A 13,520-nucleotide genomic window follows, 5' to 3' on the forward strand; every position below is an offset into this window, starting at 1 on the left:
GCTATAGACACAAAACAAAAACATGTGTATTTATCAATTTCAGCCAAAATTCAAAATATGATAGCTTCTTTGAGCACACAATCATGTGTCCTCAAATGCTCTTACCAGTCAATCCAGCTCCTGCTGCTCCAAACAGGGAGGCCATAATTGCAATGCCGGTGGCTGAGCCCAGAGCAGCAGCCCCTCCAGCCCCCAGCACAGCACTGGCCCCTGCTGCCACCAAGGGTGCTGCAAGCCCACCTGTCACACCTGGCAAAGGCACAGAGTGCTGTCAGTACAGAAAAAAGCAGGTCAGCGCTTATAGCTGTAAGATGAAGCATTAACAGAAGAGTTAAGTTTACAGAAAGGAAAACTACAACTATCACAAAGTGTGTAGTCACTTGATGCAAGATGCAATCATCACGCATTATTTTGTTAGTCTTTACACTCGATAGTGATTTAATTATTAGCTCCACATAAGATATTAGATGTTTCAAATGTCCATAATCACCGATCACAGTTCCTCCACCCACGGTGGCTAGTCCAATCAGGAGGTAGCGTCGTAATTTTCGCCCTCTTTCTCTCCTCAGCCGCCGGGAAGACTCCTCTCTAATGGAAGCAGAGTCAGACAATGAAATTTTCATTGGCTCTAAAAAATAACAATGTCAAATAACTCTTCTGGTGCATTAAGGTGACATCTTGAAAACAATAGGTTGATTGTTTAAGCCGCACAACTATCTTTATGCCATCATTATGGATATATGTGTGATTGCCACGCACAGTGTTTGCGTTGTTTAAACAGTCTGACACACATAAGATTTGGCAAAAAAGAAAAGACTTTACATTTAGAATTTAAATAACTACGGTTTAAGTTTTTTTGACACCTCGTTCAAACGAAATAAAATGTCATATTATTAGTAGAGTCAAAGACAGATTCATCTATCATCCATCCATTCTATTATCCAACAATAACTTACTCGCTCTCCACTCCTCCTTCCCTCAGCCTCTCTCCCAGTGTTTCCTCAAACTCCTCCAACTGCTGTGGAAGGACTCGCAGCAGACAGCTGACATGACGGATGAGAACCCTTGCTCTGGCATCATACTGGCCTGAGCACATGACAGATAATGAAAGTTATAAAGTAACAGGTTTATATGAATTTACACCAACATAAAGTAGTCATTAATTCATCAAAGGACTCTTACCATCTTTGACAGAAAAAGACACCAGATCCTGTAATACAGTGTTAAAGCTGGTTATGGGTGTGTTTGTAGAAATACTGATCCAAAATGAATACAATACAATAGAATTACTGTTATTAAAAACAAACCAAAACGTTTACAGTACAATAGCCCATTTGCTCTTTGCCACATTTATATTTGTTGTTGCAACAATCCAGTTTCCCACAGGGTGCATTACAGTTTACTATCACTGCATCAGACCTGTATGATGGGGGTAGCCCCGGCAGCCAGCAGTGGTTCGGCCTGTAGGGTGGAGAGGAAGGTGTCTGAGCCCTCAAAGCCAAGACCTGACAGGAAAGCCCCCATAACCGGCATCACCGACTCATCCAGATCCAGCCAGCAGACCAAGCCCTGTAGATACTTCTCCCTGAACACACTGAGAAACATGGACCTGCTCATCTTCTCAAGTAAAAGTTCAGTTCAGTTCAGTAAAGCATTATTATTCACGGTTTAGTTAAAACGTTATTAATCCAAATTGTTATTCACAAGTGTAAGGAGAAAAAGATTTCAGAAATGTTTTATTTGTGCTGAAAAAAAATGGTGTACCTAGGTTGTTTATCTGGAAGCCATAGCTAAAATTATATATACACACACATATATATATATATATATATATATATATATAAAATCACATGAAAAAGGTGTATTCAAAACCTATATCCCATCTATATTTTGTGTTTGTTGAAATACTGTAGGTGTAATCGTTGATTATACTGACCAAATACTCATATATTGTCATTCATCAGCCACTTATCCCTTTTATAATATGTTATGTAGAAACAGAGGAGTGAACGGTCGGTTTTTAACCTTCCAAAAAAAAAAAACAACACGGAAGAAAGTTCTCTAACACAATGACTACATTGACAAGTAAGGACACAGACAGAAAGTAACGATAACATTATCTGTCATGGCTCTGTTACCTATTTTCAGGTCCACCAAACAACTGGCCCAGAGAGACAGCACACAGCGCAGCATAAGCAAAACGGCCCTGCTCACTCAGTTGCCTGCAGATAATTTCCTCTGGGCTTTGGTCAGGTGGGGCAGCTTGTGTTGTTCCTGTCCCTCCAGGGTCTAAGGTGATGAATCGACAAAGCTTCATTATTAACTTCAAGTTAGGCAGTTTGATTCCCGACACACAAAATAAAACAAATAACGTTAGAGGTCACACATGGCAGCGTTAACGTTATAGGCTACAGACAAAGTGTAAGAACGTTGTAATTTTTATTTCAAATGCTGTTTAGTGACCCCAATGATAGATTTGAGGTCTTATGTCATCTTTCACAAGATATTTTAACTATGTGAAATGGCCGACTTATGATCGTAGGGCACACTTTAGTTTGTTCTTGCAATTAGCTAAAGTTAGAACTTTAGCAATTAGCTAAAGTTAGAACTACTCCATGTAAGTTCTAACTTTGTGCTTCTCAACATGTCTCTTATTAACTGACCTGAATTCAACTTAGAGACTCCTATAATGTGTTTGCCCCCCGTTACTGTTTTAACTATAACTTCAAATAAAGCCGGTGTAACTTAAACCAGTGAATTTGAACAACTCGTTCGTTAGCTGCTTAAAAACAGCTGGCTGACAGTGGCGTGTCACTCAGGCGGTTATGGTTAGTTAGCTAACGGTTCAGTGGTGACTATTCATAACGTCGTCAATTTAATTATTTACTTTGCTACCGCACTGGGGAAAATAATAAACTAATTATATGCGGTACCTGGAGCAAATTTGGTGTCCGGACAGCTCTGTTTTTGTTCCATGGCCATGGACGTATCAACTCTGTAGACTGAACTTTTGTTGCCTTCATGCGTCCCTCCTGAGCTCTGACATCTGATAATTACTCTTTAATACGACATTGAGACGTTCAAAACCCTTGGCTCAGACCTGGTTCAGACGCCCTGGATGATAAATATGTCCAAAAACCACAAATGAACAAAAACATTTCTTGGGGAGGCTTTAATTTTATAGATATAGCCTAAACCCGCGCAAAGCAAGTTACTGTGTGCTGGATTGGTGAAATGTACATTAGAAACATGTTTGGTGTTATGATCTACTATGATGATATGAACAAAAGTACATCTTCTAAAATGCAGCTTCCTATGTTACGATAAAACACTTTTCAAAATCATTTACGTGGTTATTAGGAATTTAGTTTTTATAATTTCGACTGTATATGAAGGCATCATTTGTTTGCAACTTTTGAGTGACGTAACTTCCACGTACGCTTAAAACAGAGCAGGGGTGTATTCACGAGTGAAACGTTTTGGAAAGTTTTTGTAGTATAAGTTTTGTCATATTAAGTTGGTGAATTACAGATCTATAATCTAGTAAAGAGCAGTTGTGCCACGGCAGGCTAAAGCAAAGACCCCAGCTCTTGGTTTTACTAATTAGCAGTACTTCATGCAGAGAAGAGGAAATAACCAGTGAATTAATCTAGAAGATCCAAAATCAGAGCTAGTAGGCTACTGCTACTGGTACAGGTGTGAGTGTAACATTTATTTTTCTGAAATTCTGGCAATTAATATCCTTGTTCATTTCAATTAGCTGGATGCGTATTCTTCATAATGTAGATTAGGCCTATTCTAAAATGTGGCAAAAGTCCCTTTCAAATTTAGTAGTGTAGAAGTAATATTTCTTTTTAATTTGTTCGCCCTCTAAAAAATAATTTCTCTTAGATGCTCGGTGACAGTACATCAGATTGAAGACTGTTGCTTGCTAACCACTCCGGGAAACAACTTCACTCAAGGACATGGTCACGGAAGCACATTGAAATCATTTGATTAGATGATGCCAATAGCTAAGAATGCAACAGAACATGCTATCAATCAGTGGTGTGTGGTTAATAGGCATACATGGATTTTAAAAGTGACAAGGGTCACAAGCATAAAGAGAGAATAGCAAGAGACACTTACAATTGACCGAGGTCAGTGCATTTGGAATGACTGAGATTTAATTGGATTCTGTGGTGATCATGTTTATGTGCAAGGGGAGATATGAGTTATGAGTCATACAGTACTATAATATAGTATTAAATAGTTATTACTGTAAAGTATAATTAAGTATAGAACAGTATGTGTAGTAGGCCTGTTGGCTAGTCTACTAGTAGCCCATAGTATAATGCTACAACAACAACAACCATAATAATGATAATAATAATAATAAACGTTATTTATAGAGCACTTATCAAAACAAAGTACAAAGTGCTTCACTGAGAGAAAAATGAAATAATGATAATGATATGATAAAATACATGAATAGCAAAAATTAGGAACAGGAAATTTAAAGCCAATAAAATAAAAAGGCAGCTCAAATTAATAAGCCTATGAGCTGAGTTCTGTACAGTTTGTTGTCATTTTTTTAAGTTTTTTAAATTAAGACAAGAACAGAGGCTGTTGCAATGATCAAGGCATGAAGAGAGAAGAAGAGAAGAAATAAAAGCATGTACAACAGTTTCTGCATCTCAAATATTAAAAAGTGATCTTTTACTGGACATATTTCTGACATGAAACACGATTGAACAGGCTTTGAGATATAGTGCTCAAAACACATTGCTTTCAAACAGGACACCAAGATTTCTTTCATCAGGCTTGATATGTTATTGTGACAGGTAACCAGTAGATGGCAGTATTTGTTTTGTGATACGTTGTGGCACTTTTTTATCCCAGTCAGGCAGTCCTGTAGGGAACTCATCATTACTGAGTTCAGTAGGCTTATGTAGTGTGTAGTATAGTGAAGTACCATACAGTATAGTACAGAACAATATGTGTGGTATAGTATAGTATATTATAGAAAATAATGTATTTATCATCAGTGATGATATCTGACAGTATAAGAATATGATTATTCAAGAACGCGGGTTAAGTGTATTTTAACATAGCCTGATTCAATGCATGTCAATGATTTCTTTAAGCGAGAGTCATTGTGCTTCAACCTGTATGTTTATCATTTTGTCATTCTTTTTATCCCCCAAACTCTTTATTTCCTTACATACAGAGCACAGATCCTTTTAAAATACACTCTCTCACCACTGTTCTCCTGGTCTCTGACTTTATGTTGGGTATTTTCAGACTGGGGTATTTTCCGACTGTTTCCTCTCCCATTCCCTTCCCATCTGCTTACATCAGCTCCAATTTAATTTAATATACTTGGCATCATCTCCCTTTATGATTCCCAGTCTGAACTCTGACAAGAGAGTAAAGCAAATACCGGAAAAGTGTGCATGGGCGGATTAAACTTCCACCAGGTCTTTGTGTTGTGATTGTCTCAGTGTGGGTACTTTGTCAAAATAATATCCTGGCCTTGTACCTATGTGTGCTGTGTTTGTCTGAAAGGCATCCTGTTTATACAGCCTACTGAACAGTCTCTAGTAGATCATAAACAAGACTTTATGCGTAGCAAAGCCATAGCTTGATTAAAAATGATATACATTAGTGTGTTTTTATTTTGAAATCTTTTTCATGCATAGTATGAATAATGATTTCTACATTAAACACAGCAAGTACAACATATACAAGTAATTACTGATGATATACAGATAAGAGGCATTGTGAGTGAAGAATTGTTGCACCCATATAAGACTCATATGAGATTTCCTTTCAAATGCTTGATCTGTCAAGCTTGCCTAGACTTGTGAACAGAGAAAATAAAAGCCCAGTCTGCAAACCTCGAGTGTTGAAAAGCTGAGATAATATGAAGTGAACTCCTGGTACACATGTGTTCAACATCCTTGGTTAACATTTCTGCTGTTATCAGCACATTGCCTTTAGTTTGTGTTGCTGTGGTGGCATTTAAATAACCCCCTTTAAATGTATGATCGCACTTCAACAGTATTTAAATGACTAAATATTAAGCAGGCTGCAACACTGAAAAAAAATCTTTACACCAAACTTAACTTTAGAGCTGCAACAATTAATTGATAAGTTCATTGAAAAAGAAAAAATCTGCTACTATTTTAATAATCAATTAATTGTTTTAGACACTTTCTAAAGCAAAAAATACCCCCAGTGGAAAACATACGCCATCAGAATTATTTGAAAATTCATCTAATCACATAAATATTATGACATAGTGGCTTTAACTCATCAATTCATACTTTGAACCCCCTCTAACTACATGTATCCTTCCAGATATTTTCTTCCTTCTCATCATCTAGCCATAAGAGGTGGACATGGATCTGAAAACGGGAATATTTTCAAACCCTGAAACTGTTTCCATGATTGTTTTCTTCTGTTTCTCTGACATTCTTACAGTATCAGTAGTGGCTTCAAATGCACCACAAGATATTTCACTTATTCAGTTCAACACAAAAATACACATTGCTGTTGCCATCTTCCAAAGATCAACTTTTCAGTAGCTAAGAAAAAGCCCAAGAGTTCAGAAAGTAAGTTGTAATGTCGCATCCCAGACTTCAAAATGAAATAAGAAGAGTCTACAGCCATGCTAGCAGCCTGTCCTCAACAGAAAAAACACCTTTGTTCAAGTCAATTGTTCAAGCAGCTTATTATGACCCATAATAAGTCGTAATAAGCTGATTTAACAGTCTGAAAACACCCCAGACACGGGTTTATTGTAGATGAAGTCAGGTGATTTAGTATAAAGAGCGACAAAGTGCATGTAAGGAGGAGGATAGATGGGTCCAATAAAGTAAGGACCTTCATCCGGGGTAATGGTGTTCAAATCCCATGTAAAACAAAGTCAGTTAGTAATTATTTAAAGTGTTAAGTTAAATAACATTACGTAGTTGACTTTCGTTACTTAGGTCAAGTAACGTAGTAACGTTATACATATATATATAAACAGGTTGTGGTAATGAAAAGGACAAAAAGTTTGTAAAGATTTGTCATAAATTGGGAGAAATATGGGAGGAGTGTCACGGGAAAATTGGGAGGTTGCCAAACACGTTCTCATTGTAGGTTGTGGCATCGGTGTTTGACGCACAAGTTACCTTTCAGCGTCTATATGAAATGCCTTTTTAAGTTGTGGTTAACATTGTTAAATGATTGCTATTTGGTTAGGTTTAGGAAAAGATCATGGTTGGGTTGAAATAAATATGTTACGTACGTTATGTAAATAAAAATTTTAAATAAGCCTAAGTCAACTTGACTGTTGGCTCTGTATAGTGCTGCACTTAATGCGGGTGGGTTGCATTGGAGTTCGTTAAACCTTCTGCATCAAATACCAGCACTGAGAGGCTGGTATGCTTTAAGATCCAGTACACCTGTCACATGTCCAATGGTTATATGTGTCGTTTTCGGGTTCGTTTTTTGGAGTCACTGACAGTCGACCTATTTTGTTATTTCAGGTATTTGGTCTGTATTTTTTCATTGAAATGAAGAGCTAAGGATCAGCAAAATGATGAGCGAAATGATTACAATTCAACCTGAGGTGCATGTACCATATTTCATGCCAATCCATCAAACAGTTTCTGAGATGTTTCGCCTGCACCAAAGTGGTGGACCAGCCGACAGACTGACATTGCCATCCCTAGAGCCTAGAGACACTGGGGTTGGACATTATTAAATAAGTTGTGTGGAGCTTTGACAATTTTTGGTACTGATTTCAACCACAGAAGCTTTATCAACACTTTCACCTAACCAGGAGCCTCCTCGTGTCCCACATCACCCATCAATCTCCCTTGGGCTAAATCTCCTCTTCCTTCTTGTACTTGAGCTATGTCACACATAGTTATGTGTTTGACACACTCACACAGACACACTGTGTTTGTGCTCACTCTTACAATGGATTACTCATTGAACAGCAGACTGTTAGACAGGCAGAGCTTGCGCCAGACAAGTTCAAACATAACGCACCCCACCACCCTCCCCCTGTCTCCCCCATACCATAACTCAAACAGACAATGTCAGGTTTCTTCTGGGTTCCGTCACCTTGGCACTCAACAGGAGGGGAGTGAAACTGAGACAGAGTGGACTGTATGACCTGTGTGGGCGTGTTATGTGTGTGTACAGTCAAAAGAAAGAGCAGGAAGTGGGAAACTAGTAATAAGGAGAGGCAGAAACTTTGAGCGTGCGCAGAATGTGCCTGGAAGTGAAAGGCACAGACTTAAGTGGGGAGGCAGCGGATGTGAATGACAGGTGATTGTGTTAATAGACAGGATGGGTCAGACAGCAAGGTTGTCACCCATCTGTCATTAAAGGGGGCTGGGATGTTCATCACACCTGGTGAGGTGTTTGAGTAAAAGTTTGAACCACAGAGTTGCAACCCCTCAGTTAATCCTGGCCCGAGGTAGGGAGATTATAGCTTTTGAACAATATATGAGCATTTTGTGTGCACACTATTTGTGCACTACTTTAGAGCAAGCAGATACAAGAGAGGGGTGGTTTTCCTCCCTGATGGCTTTGATAGGTTGCCAGGTCCTCCCCCAACTCAACCTGCCCTAACAGATTCAGCTGCGGATGCACTTGTAATTACAACACAGCTCAGCTCTGTTAAACCTCCAGACATACCAAAAAAGTGACTTAAGCTACATCTTTTGTGTATGTGTGTGTGTGTGTGTGTGTGTATGCATCAACCCACGTGCGTTTATACTGGTGATGCATGCATATGTGTGCACCACCGTCAGTGTACATGTGAGGGCTCATGTGCGTGCTTGTGTCTTTGTGTTTGTACAGTGTGCAGGAGTGTTACTAAGGGTGGAAGGCAGCTGGGACTGCAGAGGAAGGAGTGTGCGGGGTGAGGAGCACAAAAGAGGGCGAGAAATCACAAAGGGAGGAGAGAATGGAGAATCCAGCTGCTATCCAATATGGCCAAAACACTTTGGAGAACCAGCAGAATGGAAGAGGGTGAAAAAAAGAAAGGCCGCTGATAGGCCTGCAGTATTAAAGTAAAAACATTAAGGAGGATGATGATTTGAGAAGGAATGGAAAGAAATGAAAGGATGGGTAGAAATGTGACTAGAGAACATGAGCCAGGAAAGAGAGGAAAGGGGATTTATTAGAGTCCTTGTGATGTGAATACCAACACACAGCACAGTACTGGATTGTAGTAGTCTGTGTGTGTGTGAGAAATACTGGTTACATCCAGCCAACTGTAGCCTACCATCTTCCTTCCCACAGGCTGCATTAGTGCAGCAAGCAGCACTCGGAGGACTCTTTAAAGTGATGAGTCACCACCACTGACCTTTCTCGTGTGATTTCTGAATAAGTGGGACTAGTATTTCTCTAGAGATTCATTGAGCAGTGGATGGAAGTCATTCCATACAATGCAAGAGAGCACTTGGGGGCAATACTGAGGTTGTGAATGGAATTTCCATTTTATATTGCTGAACTATGGTCAACAAAGCTCAGTGCTGAGTTACTCTATTTTGACATTTAGGAAACAATCAGAAGAGCTATTTCAGAGAACTTCAGGCTCATTGGGGTGAGGTTTCTCACATGCCACTGGAGGCAGACCCTACTGTGGTGTTAAATTACCCATAAAATGTCCTTTCAGTGAGCTTCTTCATAAATCATAGGGCTCTTGGGTGGTAGATGTAATCGTAAATTTTAACCTGCGCTATCAGCCGGCCATCTTTTCAAAGGTTATAGCCCAAGATCAGGTTGTGTTCATACTGAGCCAAAAAGCCAAGTGCATTTATTCACTATTGATAAATGATGTCCCGCTCAACACAATAAGACCATTATCTGAGCAGACCTTTCAAGAGGAGTAGAGCCAGCTATACAGAGAACCTCAGTTGACCCAGTGTGGCAGAACCAGAGGCCGCCTGTGACATTTTACTGTGGAAACTTGCAGTGGGTGTTGGCCTCACCAGTGTGGAGACTCTCTGACTGGCGATGATTGTAAAACAGATGTTCTTACTAGAGAGATGGATCCAGCTGTATACCCAGGTTTTACTCCAGGACAGTGAGCAGACTTGGGTGCTTCTGTCCAAACATAAATATACACTCTGATTTATTCTGTGAAAGTGTGGTCTTGCCTTGAACTGGATATTTGTTTGTGTTTAATGTAACTTGTCATATTTGTTTAGGAAAAGCAAAGATTGAGCATTTCCCTGGACGCATTTAGGTCTTGAGTTCTTGGAACAAAGGGGAATGTAAACAATTCCGTCTCGAGGCAGCACCTTACCGAACCAACATTTTATTCTGAATACTTGTGTCTCAGATTGGAGTTCCTCAACAATACACTTTATGTCAGGGTTTAATACAAAACAAAAGGCTCTATAAGTTAAAAGCTTAGGAAATGCCTTCTTGGACACAGCTTAAAAGACAAAACCCACTGTGGATATACACAGGATGCCAACCAGAGGAGGCAGGAAAGTACCACTGACGCACAACCGGAGGTGTCAGTGTGGCTCAGGAAGCCAGGGGACACTTTGCACATTTCTGGTCTTCTGGACATCCCAGTGATGGGAAGTCCCTTTGACAGACTTCCCTGTCTGTATTTTTAGTTTAATGACTGTTGTTTAGGTGTTGTGTCAAAGTTGACTAAGCAGGAGGCAAAGAGCGTTCTTGGCTCTGTGTTTGAGCTGCTTGTCTGAAAGGTCCAAATGTAAATTCTGCTAAATATTTTGTTTCTGTTTCACTCTTATCCAGCATCCCTTGGACTCATCTCCCTTTTCCATCACTCGTCTTCCTCTCCCTAAGCTCTCTCTCCTTAATCCATGTTTCATCTAGCCTCTCCTTCATCGTTTATCTCTTTATGAAGCAGTTTCTTTTACTTAGCGAGAGGCAACATTTCTGCTTTTATTCCTCAATTCTGCACAAAAACCATAGTTTACTATGAACCAAACCTCAAATACCATAGACTGGCAGGAAGGAGAAAAGTACTGGCAAATATAGATCTGTGGAATTCACTCAACCACTGACAGTGGCGTTCCAATATGTAGCCAAACCCTCAGCAGTCAAAATCTTAATGGGGAATTTCAAGAAGGCTGTTATTATGGGCCAAAGTTGCAAGAGACTGTATAAGAGGCTGTACCTCAGGCTGCATAAAGAATGTTTGCAGCTCAAACCCTCTCCCAAAAGATCTGCTGTTTTTCTTTTTCTGTTATTACTCAACGTTGTGATGAACAAGATGTCATAAACTCTTCCATTGCCTTGATGACATCTCTCTGTTTTCACCTCTCCTCCCATTCCTCTTACTCCCTCTGCTGCTGCCTGGCCCAGAGCTAGGGTCAAGTTTGACGTACTATTGCATTTCTTCCTTCTTAAAGGACTTCCCACCTGAACAATGATGGTATGTGAAAATGAGTAGAAACAGATCACTGCTCAGGTCGCATCATCTGACATACTGATTAGGGGAATGGAGACAGTGTGCTGACATGAGACTGTGTTGGGAGGATTTTAGCTCAGTGTCAAATAATAACTCGAGCTGCAATTCGTGTGCTTGACACAGGTCAGTCAGACGCATAGAATCTGTCATTGCACTCATGCAATGGTTGACATGATGAAATACACGCAGAAATTTCTTCATGTGCGTACACATGCTCATGCAAAGAATATGCACCCGGAACATGCTCTGTGCACATACATGTTCAGCTATTTACAGCTCCCGCACACACCAGTGCCAAGTTGTTCCAGGTGGGGGCATACTGTGTGTATGTAACTGATTTACAGCTCACTGACTAGACTGTAAAAAAAAAGCAGAAGAGAACTCCCAACTGTAGTAATGTCCAAACAGCACCATGAACTCAAGGGGGCACAAATGAAACTTGGCAAATGTAAAAACTTGTTCATTCCTGAAGGGGCAAACCACAAAGAAATTAATGTTGCATGTCGGTTGTGCAGTAGCAGCGGGGTGTAAATGGATCATGATGAACTTGATTTCAGAGCTACATTTTAGCAACAGAGCATAAAACCAAAATGTTCAGAAACCGGACACAAATTGTCATGGCTACCGAATTTTTTACTGTACATGCATATAAACTGAACAAAGGGTGACTCACCAGCCACAAGTATAATAAACTGCTTGTACCTGTCGTATATTTTGTATTTTCCATTTTTGCATAGTTTTCTATATAGATGATTGCAATGAAATATAGGTCAGACAGAGCTATCATAATGCTTAACAATTACTTACAACACTGGCGTGGCAGTGTATATTTACTAGGTGTGTGTATTGGGAAGGGTGTGTTTATTGTCAATGTCTGGAACAAAAAAAGTATTTGCACATGATGTGTCACAGAGGAATCCAGACCTTTGAATTGCTGCATCCTCTCACATCCATTCATGCCTCCTACTCCCTTTGTTTCTTTTTTGTTTCTCTCTCTCACACTCTCTCTCTCTCTCTCTCTCTCTCTCTCTCTCTCTCTCTCTCTCTCTCTCTCTCTCTCTCTCTCTCTCTCTCTCTCTCTCTCTCTCTCTCTCTCTCTCTCTCTCTCTCTCTATCACACACACAGTATAAATAAATACAATAAATTAAACTACAATAAAATACATACTGATAAACAACAAGATAATAAATTATTATTAAATGTATAAGAAAGCATAAAATACCCTAGCTCTAACTGTGAGCCTGTGAACTGTGTAATGAGTCCTGAATAAAGTATCTCCATTAGGGCTGCAACTACAAGTTCACTGTCACTATCAATTATATGATATGTAATCTGATATTTACATTATTACTACGTGTGAAATAGTGAAAACGGATACTCTCTTACTCTCAGAACTGATTCAATTTGCTTGTTTTGTCCAACCAACAGTCCAAACCCTAAAGATTTACATTCACTCATTTGGCCGATGATTTTATCCAAAGCGACTAACATTTCAATCCAAGAGAATTGTAAGGGGATAGAAGAAGAAGCGCACAGGAAGTGCAAGTAGGAGGTTAGGGGTTGGAGGTGTTATGAGAGGAAGTGTTTTCGGAAGTGAGCTTCTTGAAGTCAGAGAGGGACGCCCCTGCTCTGATGGCATGTGGCAGCTTGTTTCACCATCGTGGTGTATATATATTCACTTTATTATCATATAGGAGAAATAACAACAGCAAACACTTGCAAAGCTGAAACCAGAGACTGTTTTGGTACTTTTGCTTAAAAAAATGACCAAAAGGATTATCACTTATCGAAATGGTTACCAAAACAATCCAACATTTTTATGGACAAATTTTAAGCCTTGTCAGACGTCAGACAGTTTCAGAGTTTAGTCCACCCTTGCGATGCTGATGTATTTACAAACTGCAAGTAGTTCTACATCTACTTGTGATTAATAAATTCCTTGACTGTCTAGAAATAAACAAAGCTGAGGATTTCAAAATGCGTGTGGAACAGGGATAACATGTATAGGTTGTCAAAACTATGGTTAGATGGTCTAAAACATCCCCGTCTTACTGTCCAAAAAACACTTGAGGATGC

General features: G+C 39.5%; 1 protein-coding gene across 1 annotated transcript; it reads right to left on the bottom strand.

The window, feature by feature from the left end:
• Window positions 1–91: 91 nt before the first annotated feature.
• LOC123986584 (transmembrane and coiled-coil domain-containing protein 4-like) lies at window positions 92–3,018 on the bottom strand. The gene is made up of 7 exons (XM_046074966.1): window positions 2,934–3,018; window positions 2,139–2,289; window positions 1,420–1,594; window positions 1,183–1,210; window positions 957–1,086; window positions 491–588; window positions 92–249 (listed from the first exon to the last, which is right to left on the bottom strand). Exons 1-7 carry the CDS (start codon window positions 2,980–2,982, stop codon window positions 92–94), a joined length of 789 nt encoding a protein of 262 aa, XP_045930922.1. The 5' UTR covers window positions 2,983–3,018.
• Between the last annotated feature and the right edge of the window lie 10,502 nt (window positions 3,019–13,520).

Source organism: Micropterus dolomieu, linkage group LG01 (genome assembly GCF_021292245.1).
Source record: "Micropterus dolomieu isolate WLL.071019.BEF.003 ecotype Adirondacks linkage group LG01, ASM2129224v1, whole genome shotgun sequence".
Lineage (NCBI taxonomy): Eukaryota > Metazoa > Chordata > Actinopteri > Centrarchiformes > Centrarchidae > Micropterus > Micropterus dolomieu.

Bases quoted from the DNA above. Each gene is read 5' to 3' on its own strand.
- LOC123986584 (XM_046074966.1), bottom strand. From the start codon at position 2,982: ATGGCCATGGAACAAAAACAGAGCTGTCCGGACACCAAATTTGCTCCA. The intron at 1,595-2,138 runs GTAACAGAGCCA...CATGTTTCTCAG, and splicing joins TTTGGTGGACCTGAAAATAG to TGTGTTCAGGGAGAAGTATC. The intron at 589-956 runs GTAAGTTATTGT...TGCTTCCATTAG, and splicing joins GAAGGAGGAGTGGAGAGCGA to AGAGGAGTCTTCCCGGCGGC.